General features: G+C 38.2%; 1 protein-coding gene across 1 annotated transcript in view; it reads right to left on the reverse strand.

Moving 5' to 3' along the window:
• The window catches only part of tprg1 (tumor protein p63 regulated 1), a 53,097-nt gene extending 36,707 nt beyond the window's left edge, over window positions 1–16,390 (reverse strand). The window contains exons 1-4 of the mRNA XM_007233624.4: window positions 16,247–16,390; window positions 13,870–14,022; window positions 12,724–12,857; window positions 8,779–8,870 (exon numbers count right to left, since the gene is read on the reverse strand). Of these exons, the coding sequence (XP_007233686.2) occupies window positions 8,779–8,870; window positions 12,724–12,857; window positions 13,870–14,014 (371 nt within the window). The 5' untranslated portion in view covers window positions 14,015–14,022; window positions 16,247–16,390. The remainder of the gene's footprint in view (window positions 1–8,778; window positions 8,871–12,723; window positions 12,858–13,869; window positions 14,023–16,246) is intronic.
• Between the last annotated feature and the right edge of the window lie 631 nt (window positions 16,391–17,021).

The raw sequence follows: 17,021 nt of genomic DNA on the forward strand, positions 1-17,021 counted from the left end.
TCAGTGACACATCAGCCTGAATATGAATGACCTTCTTTTGAAACAAACACCAAACACACTCTCGCTCCTGCGCTCGCTCTCCAGCGATTTGGCTCGGTTCGCCGTTGCTGCTGCAGGTAAATGAGTGCGTTAGGAAGAGCTGTGGGGCAGAGAGAGGAAGAAAGCGCGATTTAGGAAGAACACGGAAAGATGAGACGAGTCTGAGAGAGGAAAACAACTCTATTATCTTCCTGCTCTATTAAAGCTTTTCTTAGAGTGTCTCTCAGCAGCCAGCCTGGAGAGGATACGGGAGGGTTGTTGAGCTGCTCAGATTTGGGTGTATATATATATTTTTTTCTACAATCCCAAATCAGAAAAAAAGTTATTTTAATTTAATTTATTAATGTACGTACATTCCATGATCTGGAGTTGTTATACATCTGTTCTGTTTGTTCCCTCTGATCTGTTTTTTTGGGCTTTTTCCTCATCATGTGCTCTTTAGCACATGACTCTGTTTTTTTTTTTACATCTTGTCTACACCCCTTCTTTCCACCTTTGCCCTGCCTTGTCATTAGTGTTCCACCTGTATCTCATTTGTTATTCAGCCCTTTTGTTTTAAGGTTCTTTTGAATGGTTTTATGCGTGTTATGTTCCATTTGTTCAGTATAGTTCAGTTTGTTTCAGTTTCTTGATGTTTTTTGTCAAGTTTGTTCTAGGCTAGTCAGTTTGGTTTGTCTTGTTTAGAGCTGTTTGTTTTTGTTCTATTTAGTCTTCATTTTTCTTACATTACCTTCATTACATTTGCCCTCTCATCTTTCAACTACATGTTCTGCCTGACCCGCACCCAAGAACTCTCATCATGAGCCCCAACCCCCTTAAAACCCAACATTTTTAAAATTAGGTACAGCATTAAAACTGAGCTTTTTAACTACAATCCTGAATTGTCTGAATGAGCAAAATGAACAGATGCATGAAATGATGAACAGAAATTAAATGATGTTAATAAATAGTGCAGCACAGATGAAGCACAGGCCTGTTATTTATAAAAAGTATTTAATAAGAATGGAACTCCAGAGTGTAATGTGAGGTGTGTGATTATAACATTCTAATTTCTGCAGCCTTTTATAAGATCACAGTGTGATTTGTTACTTTCTGATATTGTGATTATTATGACATATAAAATATATAAAATATATGCCACAGACCATTTTCTTGAGTCCGACCCGACAGCCTGAGTTTGGGCTCGGACAGAGAATTTAAATTCTACAGTAGAGGTGTGAAAACAAACACACACACAAAGACACACACACACACACACATACTTTGTCCGAGGTGCCTTGGGGACTGTGAGTGATACTGTAATAGACATAGTTCAGGAAGCAAAGACTGACTCTCAGCTACACTCTAAAATACTGTTATTTGATTGCAGACAGGATGAACCCAATATATTTCATGTTTTATCTGCTCAACTTCAGGTCAAGCCTTATGTTCACCATGTCCTGAAGCCCACTTCTATACTGTGTGTTGTAGGCAGACTAGGCCTGTCACGATAACAACATTTTCAGGACGATATATTGTCCCTGAATTTTTTGCGATAAACGATAATATTGTCATTTTAAAGCGTCACTATAGAAAAAGCTTTTTTTCCTGCTTCTGGGCTCCCAAAGGAGCTTTAAGACAGTCTGTTAGAGTAATAATATACTAGCATAATACTATTACACCAATTTTTATTAGTAAGATCAGACATTGGGTTTCCACTATAAATATATTTTAATATCCTAAATAAATAAAACAAATAAAGTACCACCACCCTACAGACCCTGTGGATTCTGAAAATAAACTGCACTAAATATTAAACAGACCTTTATAAAAAAAAGTAACAACAAACAGATGAAAGTAAAATTTACATGAATTAATTTTAAACTATATATAACCATAGGAACTTGCAGACTTGCAAACTTTTTTTTTTTTGATCATATATGTATATCCTGTAAAACACACATTAGCTCAAAAACACGTGTCCATAATGTCACAGACACAGCTGGCTTAGCCATAGCTTTAACTATAAATGTATTTTTAATGTAACAATAAGACGCGCAAATACGTTCGCCAGCGAACACATCTCCACACACTCTCCGCTGTGTATGTGCACGCACGTGTGTGTGTGGAGGCACCGTTACTGGTGCAGCTCTGTGTGCACTACACTCATTAACCGATAGATGTCGCTGTCTGACAGATTCGACTTTGCCTCAGACAGAGAGCCGGTGAAGCACTAGAAATCTAGCATTCTAATGTAAACAAAGACCGGAGACCCAATGGCTGTTATCAACGTCGGCAAAAATGATCGCGGTTAAAAAAATTATCGTACGATAATTTGAAAACTTAATTATCGCGACAGGCCTAGGTCAGACCAATCAAGATTCCAGACCTTTTTAAGACTGTTCTCAGGAACAAGTCCAAAAGTCAGGGTCTATCATAGTAAAAACTAATCCCATACTTTTAGACTTTTTGGAGATACAAGGTTTTTGCATGGTAGTATAATTTATTCAATACATGGATGCATCTAAATTATTGTCAATAGCGGTGTTACAGTACATGTGCCAACTTAAAATAAACATGTAGTTCTTTGTAGTAGATATTTTAGTTAGTAGATATTTTGACTTATCAATATTTATCACTCAAATCTGGGTGGACTGACTGATTGACTACACTTTACTGCTCAATTTTATTGCACACAACAGGGGGCGCTAAACCTAGATAGAACTAGATAGAACTAGATGGAACGAATTATAGTTTACACAACTGTATGTTCAAATTAAAAGAAAATGATGATGTGTAAGTCTTTGTTTTTTGGGGGGGATTTTACCCCTATTGTACTGCACGATGAGCTTATACCGAACCATGAGGTCCAAACCGTGGTGCAAACTGAACCGTGAGTTTTGTGTACCATTACAGCCTGAAGTTTCAACAGTGCCTTCCATTAAAGATCAGATTTTAGGAAGAGACATAACTCAAGTCACAGAGCTGCTCAAATGTTGCAGGAAATAAGTGTGTGTGTGTTGGGCCGAGGAAAATGAGATATATTATTCATCCTCATGCAGTAAGGCCTTAAAAGAGTTTCCTGAAAGCCTGCATCCAGACAGATACGAGCTGACATCCGCCGCTGCATTTAGCAAAACGTCCTCCAGCAGCCCTGATTTACTGCCTGTTTATTTCACTTTAATCATTTCCTGCTCATCTTACCCACTTACACAACACAGCCCGGGGTAACAGACCTCCAGCAGCAGAAGAACTGCAGCCGGGCATCCAGCTCTGAGGCTAGAGATATACTTGATGTATTGTTGGTATGAGTTTGCGTGGATAACCGGCTGCATTTACAACCAGATTGTCTATGTACGATGTGTGTTACTGGAGTCTACCATAAGAGGCCTCCACTCGCCACATAGACAAAGACGAATCATATTGTTGCGAGTAGCCATTATTCCAATCAACACTTCAAATTAATACAATTTTATTTTCTTAACAAATGTGATGTTTGTTTTAGTTTGTTTCTTTTTAGTGTGATCTATATCCAAAACAGTTCTGAACAGTCACGCTCCTAAACTGATGCTCATACACCTAAAGGTGTCCTTCCGCCAAAAATCCACTATTTCTTGTTCTTTATTAAATACAACAGGTCTCTCTGAGTTGTATATGATGCTGCACATGAAACTGTTCTGCAACCTCTATTGTCTGCAGTAGCTAATAAAAGAAAATGTCAGAAAAACGAGTCGATCAGGAAAAGCATCGGATCTATGTAAATCTATGAATTAGTATTCATGGCCTTGCTCTTCTTGGCACGCGACCACCCACAGACAGAGCTGAACCAGTCAACACTGTCTCGTCAGCTAAAGAGCTTACAGCTCTGTTTACAGCAGCTAGTTAAAGTTAGCTACGATATCTTGTGTAAGTATCTATAGGTTTAAATCGGATCTCCAGTTGATTCTGCCTTTTACAGAGACCTTAAATATACACTAGAGAAGCCAGAAGCACAACTCGACAGAACACAGATCAAAACGAATGCCGTTCGCATCGGATTTTATGATATAGAGCGGACTTGGGGTCTTCGACATGGTAAAACTGCCCAACCACCAAATCACCAAGTCTAAGGTAAGAGTGGCGCAGCTCGGCCACGCGGGCAAATCATGCTGCCCTACTTTTTCTCACAAAAACAACTCACACGGAATTCATTCATACTAGATAGCACAAATAGAAATGAGACCTTTAAAAGCAGCGCTTCATGTGAAGTTTCATCTTCTCCAGCATCACTGAAGCTATTAAGCCGTTCCAGTGTCTGAAGCTGGGCTTATCACAAATAATGTTTTCCAGCTCACTGTGAAAAGAACATGATATTCAACCAAACATTTTGGACTATAACTGTGTTATCATTAAAATATATTAGGCGGGTGAAGCTCTATGTCATACTGCATCCTGCCAGCAGTTGGTTGATGTGAATTATAATAATATATTATAATTCACATCATTATTTAGTCATTGCCAGTCATAATTTGCTATATATTTAAATGGCTTTCATGGTATGGGGTTTGTCAGTACACTTCTGTGATACTAGAGTGGAGGAAGCTGTTGTAAATGGTATGTAATGAAGTAATGTAGAGGAAGTATTCTGTAAATGAGGCAGTTAACACAATGTCTCAATGTGGAATCTGACCCACTGTGTAATCTTCCTCTGGGGAACTGGAAAAAACAGTGCTGATGAACTCTAAATCGGGTCACATTATTGTATAAGGCCATAAACAGGTTAAAAGCAGGTTAAACTGGTACTAAACTGACAGAACTGAGAATCAGTCAATGCAGTCAGAAATGGAGATTGTTATCTAGATTTGCACTGTGATTGTGAGGATTAGAAAGGAAGGTCATATTGTAAATACTGACGAAAGATAATGATAATGATAATAATCTTTACGAAAGATAAAGATGAATTGTGTTTATCTGAATAATGAAATACACACATAGGCAATCATTTTTGAGTAACACAAACAGTAGTAGTGTGTCATGCATGTGTAAGTTTATGGTATGGCGCAGTGGATAAAACCGCTACATGCAAGTGAGCTACCAAATCATGTGGGAGACTGAGGTTTAACTCCCAGTCTGGGTGACAGTGCTGCGCTACACCAATAAGGGTCCTTGGGCAAGACTCCTAACACTACATTGGTCCAACATTGTAATCGGAATAACCTTGTAAGTCACTGGATTAAAGTGTTAGCTAAATGTTGTAAATGTAAAATGTATTGCTGCAACTGATTTTAAAATGTGAATTTCCAAAGCCTTTGTTTGTAGTGCTGGAACAGATAGTGTTACTGCACTCTCTACTGCAGCATTTACACACTTACACACAGCACATTCACACTTTCATCATAATAACCAGAAAACACAAAGAAAACTCTCTATAGCCCTATCCGGACGGGATTAGTTTCTCAGGGGTTGTCTGTGAAAAAATATTTCACACTTCTACTCAGTGATAAAACTCTTGCATCCGGACTGCAATTGAAAAAACAGGAGAACCAGTGAGTTTTTAGGCTTTCTCAATCACATGACATCACGTTCAGTAGCTCCTCTATTTCCACTCACCGTTGTGTTTATGTGGATCTCCATGGAAACCCACGTCCAAAATGTAACTACAGTGCGTGGCAGTGGACAAATAGCTTTTTTATTAAATGCAAGGTGATGAAACTCCAGATGGGACTGAAATTACTGGAGGACCACAGAGTTCACTGAAAAACAGTAGATTATTAAGCCTGTAATCTTCTCAAAGGACTTCTGAGAAAAACACATACACGGCCGTTCTGGACAGGAATAAAGTCACAGAGGACCCCCACCATAAAAGAAAAATTTACACCAGGACCCTCTGAGAAACTAATCCCGTCCGGATAGGGCTTTACTATTAGTCACTATTACCATATTTTTCAGACTATAAGACACTCTTAAAATCCTTAAAATCATTTAGAACCATGGCGACACCCTAGTTAATTTACAGCATTGTTAGCAATACTAAAATAATGTTTTTTAATGGCATTTTCGGAGAAAATAAAGTTTAAGTGTTCATCCAAGATGGGAGATGGTGTTTTGGGACAGGGAGGCAATGCCGGGTAAGTTATGCTACTATCTGCCAATGGATCATGGATGCCTGGACCAGTCTCAAGTGTCGTCTGAGCTTTTATGAAGACAAGAATCATCACTGAAAAGCTAAGTTAAAGAAAAGAGAGCAAGAGACTTAATCGGATAATGACGAGAGGAATCCAAGCATGCTTGATGCTGTAATTGCCTAACTATTAAACTTTAAAGATGAAGAATTTTATGGATTTATAGAAAAGGAATGAACTGAAAAAGTGAGTGTATTGTTTTCTATTCTATGTGTTACAACTAAACAATGTTGAGAGTTATTGTGAATCAGTTGAATAAAGTTTGACTTAACTGACTGTTTCGTTTAGCTTACCATGCCTTAAAATCTGGTGCGCCTTATTGTCCAAAAATACAGCAAGTTAAAGTTTTTTCTTTAAATAAATTACTGATGAAACTAGAAAGTAGTGAGTAGTTTCCTACACCTTCAAAGGACTTTTGAAAATTGCAAAAAAACTGGTACAGAAAGAGTCACGTCTGGCTAACCTACATGGTCGCAGCACCTTTAGCTCTGCTTAGTCTCGGTTCAAAAGCAGTAACGAATTTCTTCTCTAAAACATAATTGTGCATGGCACACCTTAGCATTTGTATGTCTTGTTTTTTCCTTTCTTTGTCATTCCTGTCCTGCTTTTCAGTCTGTTTTGTTTCTGTCTTGTCTCCTCCCTTGTCTCCACCCTAGCCCCTTCCAGTCTTAACCTGTCTCTGTCCAGTCTTTGTTACCCCGTACCCTTGTTTCCTTCCCCAGGTGTTTACTGTTTCTCAGTTTGTATAGCCCATGTGTTCCTTTCTTCTCTGTCCTGCTTTTAGTTTGACCCTGTTGTGTTAATCCCTGTTTTAATGTCTGCTGTTAGTTTGAGCCAGAGTTCTGTAAGTTTCGGGTTTGTTTTCTTTAGTTCTTTGTTTGTTTCCTTGTTTGTTTGTTTTGCTTCTTTGTTTGTTTGACCTTATTAGTTCTTTGTTTGTTTTATAGTCTTTGTCACACCCTAGCCCTGTTTTCCCTGTGTTTCTCCTCTCCCTGTGCATTCCCCAGAACTTTACCATTCACATGTTTCTAATTTGTAGCTCCGCCCCCTCGTTACCTGTTTCACCAGGTGTTTATTGTTCCATGTGTGTGTTTACTGTGTTTATATATTCCTAGTGTTTCAGTCTGTGTTCGTCGGTCTTTGCACCTTCCCCTGTTGTTTGTCATTCCTGCGTTTCATCTCGTTTACTGCTCCTTGTTTATCTCTTATTTGTCTTTTGTTATTTCTAGTTCCTTGTTTATTTGCTTGTTATGTTTTGTTTACTCAGTCTAGTTTTAGTTTCTTGTTTGTTTCTTCTCTTAGCCTTCCTGTTTGTTTATGTTATCTTTGTCCCTGTTTGTTTTGGTTTATTTATTTGTTTGTTTGCTAGTTTGTTTATTTGTTTAATAAATATCCTCTTTTACCTGCACTTACGTCCGCCTGACAGTCCTGACAGTCTTAATATTTGTTTCATTGTTTCAGTTTTTTGTTCTTCGTTTTTGTAAAATCTAAAAATAAACCCGACCTGCACTTGCATCCTGCCTCTCAAGCGTCACAGTGCACTCCTTTACTTCAGTTACAGCCTCAGTTCTGTCAGGTACAGTACGAATGACCTTGAGTCCAGTTCATCCCACTCATCTCTGCATTTCATGTTTAAGCAAAATAACAAGGACACGCCCACATTCCAGGGTGACAGCGCTCAGTATGGGGGTGGAAAAGCTTTAACAGGCTGTTAAGGATAATGCAGGGCCCCTACCTCCATTTACTGAGTCACCAAAATCACTAAAGCACTAAAGTAGAGTTTGCAGTGGAACAAAACACTGGGCTTTATTCTAAAACAAATACTCTATACCTAGAACAAAAGTATGGGGACACTCCTTTTAATGATTGAGATCAGTTACTTTACGCTGCACCCATTACTGTCAGAGCTTGTTTAATGCCTACAGAAAATCATTGGCAATAAAACGGGATGCCCTGGAGACACACAAGTCTAATACCCACATGCCAATGCCCAGTGCCATCCAGTAGATACTAGAGAGGTATAAAACCCTGCACAGATTTAAGGCTATGTTCTCTAAACATGAGTAACTTGAGCCTCAGTTAGCTGGAACTGTCTATGCAGTGGGGTTTAGCCTCTTAGCTAACTAATCTAGCTAGCTTATTTATATAAACAAAGCTGGATGTCTATAAGATCAGTCATGAAGAACCAGTCACATTTCATCCTAACAGTAACATGTGCTGCCATCCAGACCACATTATTTCCAGGGATGTCAATGCCTTTTTAAACAAGACAATACTTTATCACATGCTGCATACATCTACAACCCAAACGCATAGCTGTGGGAGAAGAGGGTATGGGTACTAGACAGGCCTGCCCGCAATCCTGATCACTCCCCAGTAAAGAATGTGACCCTGTACTGTGCTGCAACTTAAGATGTGGTTACAGGAAGAATGGGGCAAAATAACACCTATCTTTATCAGCTGGTATCCTCATTGCCAAAACTTGAAACAGAAAATCTAGGATTTATACAGTACTTTCTGCAATCAACTAAAAGTCATACTGCCCCAAACTCATCAATTTGGTTTTTATGTAAGCAATAAAAACAGGTGGAAAACTTACTCAGTCAACAGCCAAACACTTTGCACAGCACCATCATCCTTCTGATTCACCAGCCGTTTAAGATCCTCAACAGCATGGTCCAGAGTCCCAGGCTAAACCAGAAACACAAAATACAGCATGCAGTTTGTGTTATACTCCAGATTGCTACATTCACAAAATAGGTAAAAATGAACTGTACTGAAATCTACTTTTATGTGAAGAAGAAAGTATAGTGCAGTGTACTCAAATATAATGTTATGCAGTACAAAATCCGATCTGTTTGGTCACATGTGATAAATTTGTGTTATCTGTGTGGCAGTGGAATTTTTAGCTCAGATCCTTCCCATCTTTATATGTGGTACTGAAATCTGATACTTCCAATTCACAGCAATACGTCCAAATTGTCAAATTGGAATCTATGCTACTCTTATGTCATTCAGTGAATAAAAGAAAATAAAAAGGAGGGATTACAGCAGTAAAGGAGCGAGTCAGTGGTGGGATAGTGAGCTAACAGACCTCATAAATATTTGGACTCATGCCTAAAGTAGAAGACTTGTGTTACAACCACTCTATATTTCTAAAGAAATTTTAAATATAATGTCCAAACGTGACCACAGGTGGGCAAATACACGGAAATAAAAGTTTAAAAACTAAGTTCAAAGAAACCAAGGTTGCACACAAAAAAAGTATGAATGGCCTTGGAATTACGTGTCCTTAATACAGTGAGTTGGAATGCATTCTCGGTGGCAAGCCTAGCTACTACAGACACTAATCTCATCTTCTTAATAGCTCCTGTAATGCTGAAGAAAATGAAACCGAAACTTCATGTGAAGTGCTGCTCTTTAGGGCCTCATAATCATGACTGTTCAGACCACTTAAGGATATGGATTACTGTAAAAAAAAAAAAAAAAACTGTGTGAACAACCAAAATACATTTTGGATTGTGGGACAGTTTTACCTGCTGAGTGAACGCCAATATTTAGCTAATAAAGTGACATAATCTTACCAGTTGTGTCCTCTGAGCTATGTTTTTTTTTTGCGACAAGCTGCAGAACAAATGCCTTTTAATATTTAAGCAGATTTTTGTAGTTTTAGTTGTGTGTGCTCCTCTGACAGCATTTTCCCTCAAACCTCAAGTGAACTGTGTAATGTGAACAAAGTCTCAGTGTGTGAGCTGCTGCACAGCCAGAATTTGCTAAGCAAATGTTCTCGGGCCTGGCGGAAAAAAAGAGCAGCCGCTGCCATCTCCAGACTAGACTAGAGATAGACCTCAAACTATAACTATAAAAAGTAATGCTGCAGTAATGCAGAAGGTAAGCTGAGCTTTACGGCCTCACTCCGTTAGCTTAGCATACCATGTGATTAAGTAGGCTCTGTTTACAGTGGGCGGGGCTGCGGTTTGAACACGTATTTGCCATTGCAATAATCTTAACACAATAAATACAGTAACACTGAACAGTGGGAGGTAACTCAGAGACTGAGAGAGTGTTACCACAGATTAGAAACATGAACTGGACACTTTAACCTTAATTTACCTCTTTAGGTTGCAAATACATCTCATATAACATATTATTATTTGTAGATGAACAACTTCAAGAACATTCCTAAAAATAAGGCTGTCAATAAAGTGAATTTGAGCATTGCCAAAGAAGAGCTAGATTTAATTCCATAAAGATCCTTACAAATTTTTTTTATTTTAAAACGTTTCATTTAAATGCTCCAAAACATAGATAAAACACTTATTGGAAAAAAATATTAACACACCCCAGATTGCTGCAAAACTTGGCATGCAGTTCAGTCTCAGGCTGATATGTAAATAATTATAGGTGTGGTCTGATTGCACACTGGGTTTTACCACAAGAGAGTGTAAAACTGCTATAAAAAGGCCCTAAGAGCAGTGGACTCATTTTATCTAGGGGCCGCTGGGGGTATGAATGTATTTTCTTCAAGATGGTGTTTGTCTGTTGTTGTGACTTGATGAAGATCAGAACACATTTAATGACCAATTTATGCAGAAATTCAAGTAATCCCAAAGAGTTCACATACTTTTTCCTGCAACTGTATGTCTGTAAGTAAAGTATAGTGCAGTTAACTCAAATATAATGTTATGCACTACAAAAAAAAAAAAAAAAGATCTGATCTGTTTGGTCATATGTACTACACGTGTGTTATCTGTCCGGCAGTTTAAATGGCAAAAACACACTGAATCTGGTATTTTCAGCTCAGATGTTTCCCACTTCCATACGTGGTACTGAAATCTGATCCTTCCAATTTGCAGCAATACGTCTGATTTTTTTAAAAATCCGAATTGATGCTACTTTTATGTCAAGACATTTGGTAAATAGAAGGAAAGAGGGATTACAGCAGTGAAGGAAGGAGTCAGTGGTGGGATAGTGGAGGTAACTAAACGAATTAAATCAGACGGCTTGTGTTACAACCACTCTATACCATTCCAAAGACATTTCAAATATAATGTCCAAACGTGACCAAAGGAGGGGAAATAAACAGAAATAAAACGTTAAAAAAAAGAAATGAAAAAAGGGCCCTATAAAAAGGCCCTTAGAGCAGTGGTCTCAAACTCATTTTATCTGTCTGGGTGAGGCTGGGTCACATCAGGACAAGGACTCACTGAACATATTTTCTTCAATGCATTCTGCCATGCCGGTGTTCTGTCGAGTTATGCTACCCATCGATACGTGCTTCCTAAAGACACTGCGCATGTGCTAACCTACATTTTTTTATTATTATTTCTCCTCTTTTATAATAATACTGTTTTTCTAGTATTTTTTGTGCATTTAACAACCTGGGCTCACTGTCAAAGTCAGAATAAGCTGCTATGGACTGAAACTTGGCTGTGGAGAGACACACTACCCCAGGGGTATTTAATTAGAATTTAGTATCTGATCCTTGAGGCTGTTTGAACTATGATGAAAAAAAATATATTATAAAATAAAATAATAATAATAATAATAAAATGCCTCTCTGGTCAGATTTTTTGTACATTCCTCCCCTTTTTCTCTCTTTCGCGCTCGGCGTGTCTGTAGTTTCCGCCCGTTTTCGGTTTTCCACCAGTTCTCGGGCTCCCTACATCTTTATAAAGACGTTTCTTCCCGGCCACGTCCCAATTCAGGACGGATCTGATTGGCAAAGGAGACAAGATATTTTCAACTTCATGCAAATGAGACACGAGTTTCGCTGGGCGGTAGACAAACAGCGCCACGCAGACGGGGCTTCCTCTCCACACGCGCCACAGGCTGAACTACAGAGTGAGAAAACAGAGGAGAAGCTGATTATAGCTTTTTCAGGCTTTTTTGTGCTTTAAGAGACCCCTTTGTAAGATAACAGAGACGGAGGACAGACGGCGAGAGAAAGCGATTGGGAGCGATGCCGCATCGCTGCAGTGTGAACAAGAAAAGTTACGCCACTTTAAATGAACACTGTCAGAATTAAATCCTTCTCTGTAGTTTATCGGGTTGGGTCCGCATTTGACAATGTCTGGATCCACCACCGGGCCCGCGGCCCGCCTGTTAGAGACCCCTGCACTACCCCAACAGTGCTGGTGTGATTGATCTGGGGAGCATCGCATTTGACAGTCAGTCACCCCTAGTAGTGATACGAGGGAATCTAACAGCTCAGAGATATATGTGCAGGACATCCTGCAGACACATGTATAGATTCCTGGCAAGGCGCCCAACTGCCATTTTTCAGTAGGATTACTCCATTTCAGGATTACTCATTTCAGTAGGCTCACCCACACACACAGCAAGACTTTCACAGGAATTTTTTTTTTTTTTTTAGGAATTTTAGTTCTTTGTCCTGTCTACTCTCCAGATTTATTACTAATCTAGCGTTTATAGGATGCCAGCTCCCAGAAACTAGATTTGCGATAAGCAACAGCTCTTTTTTTTACAGGTACAGGATACATTTTTTATTTAACAGGAATAATAAAGAGATATCTGTCAGTACCCGAAGGACAAAAAATCTCTTGAGCTTGAACTGTTCCACGGTGGATGCCCACTTCCCTGCCTGGTCAGCTTCACTGGAGGCCGCGGCTACGGCTTGAGCTGGCGTCTTCTCTCCTGTTTCTGGAGCCTGCCAGTCTACAGAAAAATAAATCCACTTAATAAAGTGTTTAAAATATACAGAAATGTTTATTGCTTATTATGTTTAATTACATATACGTATTTAAAAATGCATTATTGTTTTCCTTAAATACTTTGTTGTAAATCTTAGACAACACTTAGAAGACACCTAACACTACATGTGCCTTCCTCTGTAATATGAGTCCTGAAAACGTCTTCCTAGATAAGGGCATCAGATAAATGTAATGCATAAATGTCAATTTAAAAGCTTGTATACTTTTAGTTAAAATGCATTTAATAAATTGAAATGTACTTCTTAGACTGATAACAAAATAAAGTGAAGAACAACAACTACTTTAGTCATTACCTTAAAACACGAACAATTTTCTAAGTATATTTGTAACATACTGAAAAGTATAGTAAAAAATACTACTATACTACAAGTACACACTAAAAAGTTCCCATAGAAGCACGCTATTTTGGTAAGGCAAGAACTAGCAGTATTATCTGTACTAATGCAAATGTATGTAAGGTCTATTTTGGTACATTTCTAATATATTAATAACTATATAATATTAATACACAATACATACTTAAAATATACACATTTAAATGTCAGTACACAGTACTGAATTACACATTATGCTAATGTTTTGATTCAAATGCAAATCATTTGAATACATTTAAATACACAATATTAAGTTTGCTGAAGATGGCAAAACTCTTCTTAACTTTCATTGGAAGTCAATATAAAATGATATTATTACAAATGATTTAAGAATTATTTATATTGATCCTTTTATCTAGAACTATTTCTACAGTCTACAGAGCAAACAACAGAGTTCAAATATTGAAGAAAATTAAAATGGAAATACTTGTTTTTCACCTGACAGCAGCTATATGCAGTAGTATGTTTAAAGTTAAAAATATTTTTTTATTTTAAAAATTTAACTTAACTTAAAAGCACAATATGTATAAAAATAATACTTTTATTTTAGCTTTGTTTGATCATTACTCTAGTGTGTCTTACTTGACTCTGTTTTCTGTTCAGCAGGTGGAGCGGTGGGAGGGTCAGCTGAACTGGACTCAGGCTGAGGGGCCTGTGGTTCTGGTTGGGTGGTCTCTGTGGCAGGTTGGTCCAGCTGTACAGGCTTGAAGGTCTCCTCGTCTGACATTCTGCTGCCTGTGAGGATCATTAAAACCTGTTTATCTGATCAGTTAGATGTGCTGCAGCATACAGCATCCACATACCATGAGCTGAACTGGCTGCACCCACAATGTTAAAGGAGCATTAAAGGACAGTAGATGATCATCTCAGACCAAAACAAATGCTTTGTGTTTAACCAAAGTCCTCCTTTTTTCTTTTTCATCCGCCCATACCCTGATATACGACAACATTTTAGTGCCATACAAAAAAATAAAGATAAAAACAGTTCACTTTGAGAATAAAGACGAAATATTATGAGAATAAAGATGGAATATTCTGAGAATAAAGACATAATATTACGAGAATAAAGATATAATATTCTGAGAATAAAGACAATATTTTGAGAATAAAGATATAATATTACGAGAATAAAAATGTTATATTACGAGACTAAAATCGTAATATTACGAGATTACATCATAGTATTTTGAGAGCAATGTAGTTCTAACTGTGTGGGCTGCAGTTTAAGAACGGAGCACTAAGGGAGGGAAAGGGGCATTTTTTACTTACTATACTATTTTTACTTTAATCTCGTAATATTACAACTTTATTCTCGAAGTAAACTGGTTTTATTTTTCTTAAGGCGTGGCCCTAAAACGCTGTAGTGCTGATAAGGCTGGTTGCTGTGTCTGTTAGCATTGTAGCTCTAACCCTGATAAAGCTGACTATTAGCATCATGCCTAACCTGTCCCAAACGTTTGTGCATTGTGGTTGAATTGCCCCGATTCTGCTCGGGGCAATTCAGCCCGGCTGCTGTGTCTGTTAACACTGTAGCTCTAACCCTAATGAGGCCAGCTGTAAACTGCCCCATCCCTGTGTATCACAGTGGTTGTGTCTGTTAGCATTGTGAAATTTTACAGAAAAAAACACAATAGATTGGGACTGGTAACCTGTTAGCCAGCTAATGAATTAATTAATTATGTTTATCAATTTTAAACTAATGGTAGTCTAAATAAAAAAAGGAATCCCTAGCTAGCTAATGCTAGATAACTAATATTGGTTAGGATTCAGCTAAACTGCCTCAACCCTGTGGACCACGGTTCCTGTGTCTGTTAGCATTGTGGCTTTAATTCTACTAATGCTGGCTCTTAGCGTTATGGCTAAACTGCCCCAACACTGATGATTTTAGCTGCTGTGTCTGTTCACATTATGGCTCTATTCCTTTTGAGGCTTATTAGCATTGTGGGTAACCCACTCCGGTATTTCCTAGCCTGGCTGTTGTATGTTTTATCATCTCAGCTATAACTCTGCTGAGCTTGACTTTAAGAATTGCAGTAAAACTGCCCCAACTTTGCTGAACTCAGCTGCTGTGTATGTTAGCATCGTGGCTCTAACCATTACAAAAAAAAAACTCGCTTTTAGCATCTTGGCTAAGCTTGCTCAACCCTGCTGAGTTCAGCTGCTGTTTTACAGACACCCTAAGTATATGTACATATATATATACATAAGTACTGCCATTTTTAACACTATATGGTTTATGCTGATATGTGAAGGCATTGCTGAGTAAATAAGCTGAGAACACACAGTGTGATTTTGGACGGAAAATCAGTCCGTGGGTCTAGACCAGCGATTACCATCTCAGCTAAACTTCCCCAACCCTGTGGATCTTGGCTGCTTTGTTTGTTAGCATCACGGCGGTAACTCTTCTGAGCCTAGCTGTTAGCATCACAGCTAACCTACTTTAACCTTGCAGAGCCTGACTGCTTTTCCTGGTAAGGGATATTCGGTCAACCTTCTTAACTTTGACTAAACTAAACGTTCCACCGTCTTGTGTGCACAGTGTTGTGTGGACTAACATACACAGAGGGGGCGTGGCTTCATTCTCATGCTCTCAGGACACCTTTACTTTACTACATCTTAGCTTTAAAACGAGCTGTTTGCTGTGTAATATAAAATGTCAGAGGTATTACCTCTAAAAATGGACTAATTAAAATAGAGAAATCAGTGGTTAAAGGAAAGAATACAGTGGGAAACATGTTTCAGTTCATTCAGGATGGAAAAATAACTGAAACTAAACTGCATCCTGCACATTTACCACACCACAAATCATAGCCTGAGTATCACTCTGAGTACAGAGTGCAGAGATAACACCGCAGCAGAGCAGCTTCAGGAATTATTTTATATCTATTTCTAAGCACTTTAAAACATTTTTATAGTATTATTAGGAATAATAATAACAAAATAAAAAGCAGTGTCTTACCGTAGCGTGAGTGAGAGCAGGTTACTGACAGTGGGGAGAGAGAGGCTGCATAGAAACACAGAGTGGAGTGTACTGTATTAGATACAAGCAGGTGTATAACAAACACCACTTCCTGCTTCCGTGATTGTGAGTGTGAGCCAGTTTAACCAGTGGGTGGAGAAAAGAAAACAAAACAGATAGGCTGATAGGAGACTGCAGCGGCAGCAGCAGCAGGGTGGGGGGTGGCTGGTGCTCAGCTCTATAGGAAACTCCTAGCAGACAACAGGCCTCAGACTCAGACTTTCACCCTGATTTAGGAATCAAATTTCACTTGTTTTTATTTACCAAAAAGCTCACAATTCATTTTTGCCATTTCCCAAGCAGTTTATTACAGATTAATGCACATAAATGAATGGTTACCCAAAATTTACCAGCCTGGAAAACTCATAACTGGAATAGATGTTACTATATTTTGTTAAAATAGCACAAATGAGAATAGGCGGGGCTAGACAGCTCTGATAGGATGAAAAAGTTGCATGGCATATTCCGCCAAATTGGTGCCTTTTCTGTACCCAGGAAATTACATGCATAATTGTGCACACAAAATAACTTTAAAATTCATTTTATTATTAAGAATAGTCCATTGTACATTGACCTAATTGCAAAAGTAATATATATATATATATTTAAAAACATTAATAAAAACTACTTAGAGCACTAAAAAAATGCATCTGTCCCCACTCTCTAACTATAAACCTTACCATGAAATATAATTATTAAAATCCTTCAGGGATGT

This window comes from Astyanax mexicanus, chromosome 5 (assembly GCF_023375975.1).
Source record: "Astyanax mexicanus isolate ESR-SI-001 chromosome 5, AstMex3_surface, whole genome shotgun sequence".
Lineage (NCBI taxonomy): Eukaryota > Metazoa > Chordata > Actinopteri > Characiformes > Acestrorhamphidae > Astyanax > Astyanax mexicanus.